The following is a 7,850-nucleotide window of genomic DNA, read 5'->3' as shown; positions in this document are numbered from 1 at the left end:
ACCTAAGAAACTTAATAATATCCCTTTAATATCATCTAATATCTGCATCCTATTTAAGTTTGTCACTTGTCCCCAAAGTGTCTTTTTACGGTTAATTTGTCTTTTTGTATATTCAAATAAATACTCCACCTTTGGTAAGTTTTCTCAGACTCCCTTAGTTAGAATTAATCACCTGTGGCTGGTGATCTATAATCTCAACACTTTGGGAGGCTGAGGCAGGCAGATCACTTGAGGTCAGGAGTTCGAGACCAGCCTGGCCAACATGGTAAAACCCCATCTCTACTAACAATACAAAAATTAGCTGGGCATGGTGGCATGCACCTGTAATCCCAGCTACTCTGGAGGCTGAGGCAGGTGAATTGCTTGATCCCAGGAGGCAGAGGTTGCAGTGAGCCGAGATTCCACCACTACACTCCAGCCTGGGCAACACAGCCAGACTCTATCTCAAAAAAAGTAAAAATAATAATAATCACCTGTCTTGGCAACAGAGCATACCTTGCATTAGAGTTTATGAGCACTGAATTGTAAGCACCTTGAAGTAAGTGATTTGTGTCTTATTAATCTTTTTAATTCTGCTATGCCCCCATCCTCAGAATAATGCCTAGACTACTACAAAACTGCATTGCATTTTGAAAAGAAGTGATACTAGTAAAGCAGAGCTCTGAGTTTAAGGTTATTAATAGGCAATGGCTATACATTTTCATTCCAGTTTCGGAGTCATGAAATACTACTGTAGGATTCCTTCCTTCTCTCTTCATCCTGTTCTTCTTTCTCTTCTTCCTCCCTTACTTCCTTCCATCCTAGAAAAACTCCTCTTTGTTAATAACGTGAGGCTTTTTTGTAGAACCTTCTGACAAAAGTAGCTTCAGAAGTCTTGCAGAAGGAGCATTAAAAGACTTCTCTGATTCTAGATAATGCAAACCAAGGATAATTAAGTATATAACGTAGATCCATTCAATCAGCAAGTATCTCTAGTTACAGCTCTGGGATTACACAGTAAGAACCCTTGCCAGAATAAGTTAGTGGGAAGCTACATGTATGATCAGCCTTATAAAAAACAAATCTTTGAGGCCAGTGGTGGTGGTTCACACCTGTAATCCCAGCACTTTAGGAGGCTGAGGTGGGTGGATCACTTGGGTTAGAAGTTTCAAAACCAGCCTGGCCAACATGGGAAAACCCGTCTCTACTAGAAATACAAAAAATAGCCCGGCATAGTGGCACATGCCTGTAGCCCCAGGTATTCAGGAGACTGAGGCATGAGAATCACTTGAGCCCAGGAAGCAGAGGTTGCAGTGAGCAGAAATCACACCACTGCACTCCAGCCTGGGTGATAGAACGAGACTCTGTCTCAAAAAAAAAAAGAAAAACAAATCTTTGCATTTAGTAACTATTTGTTAAGTGCCTACTACAAGCAGGGCAGAATGCCACGTGCTTTACATACATTCTAACATTTTTTCCAACTCTGTCCCCAACTAGGTTTGTCCCCATTTTGCAGATACATAAACTGAGACTCATGAAGGTTAAGTAGTTAAAGTCAGCTATTAATAATAAATATAGCAGGGGCAGATTCTAAACTCAGGTCCGTTTGACTGCAAAACCCAGTTTAGAATGAAAATGAGATTGAAACAGAGCAGGGGGTCTAGCCAATTTCAGAGAACGTTAAGATGGTAACTTTACAGCTTGAACTTCAAACTGTTTTAAAATAACCTGTCCTTTACTTAATTGCAGTATTTAAGAGAGGGATGCAAACAGAACGATGGTGTTGGGCACCAGACAGACCTGTGTTCTCTTGGCATCCTCGCCACTTACCAGTGATGTGACCAGAGCCTCTCTGAGTCTTAATAACGCACCCACCTTGCAAAAATGCCGAGGCGAATGCGGCTCAGTGTCTGGCACACATACAGCCCCTTGCTCTATGAAATTGTTACCATTGCAGCTGCCGGCAAACTGAGAGGCTGCTGGCTTAGGGGAGAGTTAGGAGGGAACCCAAGGAGGAAGCCAGCCCGCAGGGTCGTTTGCAGAAAGACCTTCTCCTGACAACCTCCCCAACTGATTCTTTTGTTTGTTTTCCCTCACCCAGGGTGACTGATTGATTGATAACGGGAAAAAGGACGTCCTGGGAGTTATTCAGAAATAAACTTTACAATTTAATTTTAGTGATCTCCATATGTGCACAACATCACATTTTGGATCTTTTAATGTGATTGGATTAATTCTAATTTACCCGCCTGCACTTGGAAGACTCTCCTGGAACTCTCGGCTCTGTGGCTCATTTTTCCGGACTCCCTTTATTGCTTGCTTATTTTTTTGTTTTATTGTATTTTATTTAACACAGGGTCTTGCTCTGTTGCCCAGGCTGGAATGCAGTGGCACAATCTTGGGTCACTGCAACCTCAAAGGCCGGGACTCAAGGGATTCTCCTGCGTCACCCTCTTAAGTAGCTGAGACAAGAGGCATGCACCACCACGCCCGCTAATTATTTTTATTTTTATTTATTTATTTATTTTATTTTATTTTATTTATTTATTTATTTTTTATTTTTATTTTTATTTTTATTTTTGAGACGGAGTTTCGCTCTTGTTACCCAGGCTGGAGTGCAATGGCGCCATCTCGGCTCACCGCAACCTCCGCCTCCTGGGTTCAGGCAATTCTCCTGCCTCAGCCTCCTGAGTAGCTGGGATTACAGGCACACGCCACCATGCCCAGCTGATTTTTGTATTTTTAGTAGAGACGGGGTTTCACCGTGTTGACCAGGATGGTCTCGATCTCTTGACCTTGTGATCCACCCGCCTCGGCCTCCCAAAGTGCTGGGATTACAGGCGTGAGCCACTGCGCCCGGCTATTTTATTTTTATTTATTTATTTTTTTTTTGTGACGGAGTTTCACTTTTGTTACCCAGGCTGGAGTGCAATGGCGCGATCTCGGCTCACCGCAACCTCCGCCTCCTGGGTTCAGGCAATTCTCCTGCCTCAACCTGCTGAGTGGCTGGGATTACAGGCACGCGCCACCATGCCCAGCTAATGTTTTTTGTATTTTTAGTAGAGACGGGGTTTCACCATGTTGACCAGGATGGTCTCGATCTCTTGACCTCGTGATCCACCCGCCTCAGCCTCCCAAAGTGCTGGGATTACAGGCTTGAGCCACCGTGCCCGGCCCTATTTATTTATTTTTTAAGTAGAAACGAGGTTTCCTCATGTTGGCCAGGCTGGACTCTAGCGATCCTTCTGCCTCAAGCCTCCCAAAGTGCTGGGATTACAGTCCTAGGCCACCGCGCCCGGCCCGGCTCCCCTTTTAGAAAAGTTGACTTTCCCACAGACCTTGGCCATCATCCCTCTCCTTGCTCTCAGGGGGTTCTACCTCCTACTCCCCAAACCTCGAAGCTCCTCACAAGCGCCAGGGAGGCCAAGTGCGACTGGGGGCGGCGGGTAAGAAGGACCCCGGCGAGCGGCAGGGGGCGCCAGCGCTCGCATTCGGCCGCTTCACGTCAGCAGCACGGCGTCCTGCAGGGGGCGCCCAGAAGCCGCGTGCCCAGCGGGGAAAGCGAGTCAGGTCCCGCGCGCTCCCCGCCCCAAGCGCGTGACCAGAGCGCGCTGGCCCGGCCCTCCCGGGGCGGTTGTGGTCGCTATATATACTGTGGGGCGGCCGACGGTCCGTTCGGTTTCGGGCGTTACCATCGTCCGTGCGCTCCGCCCTGCCTCCAGGTGAGTCTCCCATCGGCAGACGCAGAAGCGCCGGCCTTCGGTTGGCTTGAGGAGCGCAGTGGACCGTTTGGCGCCCACCAGGGCGATCAGTATTTTGGGTTTTTCATTTCTAGATCTGGTAATTCTACGCTGAAGTCGTCATGGGCTTTTTCCAATTGCTGAAGAAAAATAAGGAAGTAAGTTTTTAAAACAATTGAAAATCCTGACTAAAGTTTTAACTTTAGAGATGAAAAGGTGGCACAGAATTTGAAGAAAGTATAAAATAAATGTAGCACTTTCGTTGTGCTTCAAATGTTTAATACTGAAATGACCGAATGTGTCTCCTCCACCTGTTACCTGTTAGCTCATTCCCTTGGTGGTGTTCATGGCTGTGGCGGCCAGTGGAGCCTCATCTTTCGCTGTGTATTCTCTTCGGAAAACCGATGTGATGTAAGTAGGTCTCAAGTTATGAAAACGTTTTTGCAGTGTTTGGTTGACCTTTAGTTTATGAAATTTATTTTTTCCCATTGATAAGAATGCCAAATTGTGAACTGGGAGTCAGGGTTAAAAAGCATATTTTATCAGAAAATTCTTATGATATGGTCTACCAATGGGTCAGAAAATATAAATGAGAAAAAAAATTTTAAGAAAAGAAAAACAAAAAATCTTAAAAACCATGATATTAATAAAATTAGTTTATTTCTTCTGTTTATTATTTTACCCATTGGCTCTCCACTCTGGCAGTGAAGTAAAGCTTGATTTAAAAAATTTTTTTAAGTTTTGAAATGCAAAGTTCTTCAGTGGTTTCGGGTGATATATATAATAAAACACTCATTTTAATTAAAATTTTAAATTTTAGCATATTAGATTTTTACTAGTGTGGTAGAATTGGTAAATTCAGTTGTCTTCGATGAACCTAATCTCAGCTTTGGATAGAAGAAAGTAAAAACCAAAAGCATGTATCCTGGAATATGAGGAAAAGATAAAGTTGAAACTGATGGAGGCTGGTGCAGGGCTGGAGAGGGCGGTCCTCTAACCTCTGGCAGAGGGGCTCAGAGCCCTCGAGTTCACCCCCTGCAGAGTTCAATCTTAGCCTCTCTGTCCCTCCCACAGACTGAGATAAGAACATTATTCCACTCCTATGATTATTCGGTTTGTGGGATTCTTCAGCAGTGTAGCCCAATCAAAAGAATACAGACCTCCTACCCTGTAGAGGATTTGATCCTTAATGTTTGAGCCATACCATGAAACTCCCTTAGAGAATTTTCCATCAATTTTAGTTACTGCTGATGGTTCCTGATCATTAGCAGACGAATGCCTAAGTATAAAATTTGTTTTGTCTCTAGCACGTTTATAGACTGAGTACTAGTGTCGGTTTAAATTCACATGTTTTACTATTTAATTGGCTTTGTATTAATTTTAGCATTGATCGAAAAGGAAATCCAGAACCTTGGGAAACTGTGGACCCTACCGTACCTCAAAAGGTATTGTTAAATTAAAAACAAATGATTTCAATTTTGCCCAAACGTTAGCACCTTTGTCAACAAAATAGATTTAATACCTTACCCTTGTTCTGTAACTTAGATAAATTGTACCTTTGTTGAGTGATAAAAATGAGGAAATTTTAAGAGCCTACTGTATGCCAGGAGCATTGTCCAGCCACTCATGAGGAGCAGATACAGTTTTTGAACTTATGGCTCATGTAATACCTGGCAAACTTGAAAATCTGGATACCTGTCAGGTGCGGTTCACACCTGTAATGTCAACAATTTGGGAGGCCAAGGTGGGTGGATCACTTGAAGTCAGGAATTCAAGACCAGGTTGGCCAACACGGTGAAACCCCATCGTGACTAAAAATACAAAAATTAGCCAGGCATAGTGGCATGCACCTGAACCCCAGCTACTAGAAAGGCTGAGGCATGAGAATTGCTTGAACCTGAAAGGCGAAAGTGGAGGCTGAGGCTGCAGTGAGCTGTGATTGTCCACTGCATGCCAGTCTGGGCAACACAGCAAGACTGTGTTTAAAAAAAAAAAAAAAAAAAAAAAAAATCTGGGCTGGCTTTGGTGGCTCACACCTGTAATCCAAGCACTTTGGAGGCCAAGGTGGGCGAATCACCTGAGGTCGGGAGTTTCAGACCAGCCAGACCAACATGGTGAAACCCCGTCTTTAAAAAATAATAATAATAATAAAAAATCTGGATACTGCTAAGTGAAAGTAGGGCACATATGTTTGATCTTTCTCTCTGATTCTATAACCCTTAGGAACCCAAGGGCTTTTAAAAAAGATGAACTGATAGAAACCAGCTCACATTACTATTTTGTGCGTGTTTTAGAGATGGAAAGAGGTAGTTCTTTGACTACAAACACAGTGGTGGTCTTTTTCCAAAGGGGAGTGTGGATGAATTCTAAAGTAGGGCATGCATATGAAAGGCTTTTTTTTTTTTTTTTTTGAGAGAGTCTCGCTCTGTTGCCTAGACTGGAGTGCAGTGGTGCAATCTCAACTTATTGTAACCTCCGCCTCCCAGGTTCAAGCGATTCTTCTGCCTTAGCCTCTCCAGTAGCTGGGACTACAAGCTCATACCACAATGCCTGGCTAATTTTTTTTGTATTTTTAGTAGAGATGGGGTTTTACCGTGTTAGCCAGGCTGGAACTTGTGACCTCATGATCTGCCAACCTCAGCCTCCCAAAGTGCTGGGATTATAGGCGTGAGTCACTGTGCCTGGCTGAAAGGCAAATTTTTAACAAGACTTTTTTTGTTCCCCCTTTTTCCCTTCAGCTTATAACAATCAACCAAGAATGGAAGCCTGTTGAAGAGTTGCAGAAGGTCCGAAAGGCGACCAAATGAACCGTCTGCACCTCTTTGTTTTGAGGAGTACTCTATAAATCTAGTGGAAACATTTCTGCACAAACTAGATTCTAGACACCAGTGTGCGGAAGTGCTTCTGCTACATTTTTAGGGTTTGTCTGCATTTTTTGGACTCCGGATAAGGAATTAAAGGAGTGCAGCAATAACTGCATTGTCCAAAGTTAGTGCTTATTTTCTTGTAAGTTTGAATCTTGCATATTGAAATTTTATGTTTATGATATATGAATGATTTTCTTAAAATTTATAAAGCTTTGTAAATTAGATGGTCAGCAATGCCATTTGTGCAAGATTTCTCACAGAGTAGATATATATTTAAATGGAGGAGAAAATATTTTGATGGGAGAAAAATGCATTTGAACCATGATATTTCATCTTTTAATTAATATCCAGTACAGATTTCTGTGTAAGCTTTTTTTTTTCCCTAAGTTCATTCATTCACTAGTAGGTTATTGAGATCTGTTTGCAGTATAGGTAACAAAGTCAAAATTTGGTGAGCTATGAATAAAAGATGGTAAAGGAGATGAGGTTGGAGACTTGGATGAAGATTGACTTGGAGGAAGTGCTGGGATCCTGGAGGTGAACTGGAATGCAAGGCATACGGAGATCGGTCCTAAAGATGCCAAGCCACACTGTGATGCTCCTGTGGGGACTGGGGAGGGGAGGATGGGGAGCCTTGCCAGCACACTTCAGAGTTTAGGGCCACTCTTCCCTCTGGCCAATGGTAGCCTGAAGGCTGAAGATACACTCATATCCAACATGCCCCTCAACTCCCCAGACTGTCCTTAAAAATGAGATATGAAAGTTGCTTTTTATTTTTTGAGTTTTTAAAAATGGAGATACAATTCACATGCCATAGTATTCATCCATTTAAACTGCGCAATTCAGTGGTTTTTAGCATATTCACAAAGTTGTACAACAATCTCCATCTAATCCCAGAACATTTTCCTCACCCGAGAGAGAACTCTGTACCATTAGCAGTCATTTCCCTAGTCCCAACTCCTCTGCTCCTAGCCCCAGGGAAATGCTAATAAACCATCTCTGGATTTACCTATTCTGGACATCTAATGTAAATGGAATCATGTAATATGTGACCTTTGGGTTTGACTCCTTTAACTTGGTATAGTGTTTTGTTTTTGTTTTTTGTTTTCTTGAGATGGAATCCACCCTGTCACCCAGGGTGGAGTACAAAGGTGCAATCTCAGCTCACTGCAACCTCCGCCTCCTGGGTTCAAGTGATTATCCTGCCTCAGCCTCCTGAGTAGCTGGGATTCCAGGGGAATGCCACCATGCCCAGCTACTTTTT

At 43.2% G+C, this 7,850-nt stretch overlaps 1 protein-coding gene across 2 annotated transcripts; it reads left to right on the top strand.

Annotated features, from left to right (window-relative positions):
* Positions 1-3,594: 3,594 nt before the first annotated feature.
* CUNH15orf48 (chromosome unknown C15orf48 homolog) lies at positions 3,595-7,068 on the top strand. Of its 2 annotated transcripts, XM_017545422.2 has the most exons (5): positions 3,595-3,701; positions 3,815-3,877; positions 4,045-4,130; positions 5,104-5,164; positions 6,458-7,068. In XM_017545422.2, exons 2-5 carry the CDS (start codon positions 3,842-3,844, stop codon positions 6,524-6,526), a joined length of 252 nt encoding a protein of 83 aa, XP_017400911.1. In that variant the 5' UTR covers positions 3,595-3,701; positions 3,815-3,841; the 3' UTR covers positions 6,527-7,068. The 2 variants fall into 2 exon arrangements, with proteins under 2 accessions (XP_017400911.1, XP_037600444.1); XM_037744516.1 differs by having other exon boundaries at positions 3,640-3,877.
* The last annotated feature ends 782 nt before the right edge of the window (positions 7,069-7,850 follow it).

The sequence above is a fragment of the Cebus imitator genome, unplaced genomic scaffold (assembly GCF_001604975.1).
Source record: "Cebus imitator isolate Cc_AM_T3 unplaced genomic scaffold, Cebus_imitator-1.0 Scaffold9, whole genome shotgun sequence".
In the NCBI taxonomy this organism is placed as follows: domain Eukaryota; kingdom Metazoa; phylum Chordata; class Mammalia; order Primates; family Cebidae; genus Cebus; species Cebus imitator.
This window is presented reverse-complemented; position numbering and strand designations above follow the sequence as displayed.

Coding starts and splice junctions, on each gene's coding strand:
- CUNH15orf48 (XM_017545422.2), top strand. CDS start 3,842: ATGGGCTTTTTCCAATTGCTGAAGAAAAATAAGGAA. Junction 3,878..4,044: donor TGCTGAAGAAAAATAAGGAA/GTAAGTTTTTAA, acceptor GTTACCTGTTAG/CTCATTCCCTTGGTGGTGTT. Junction 5,165..6,457: donor ACCCTACCGTACCTCAAAAG/GTATTGTTAAAT, acceptor TTTTCCCTTCAG/CTTATAACAATCAACCAAGA.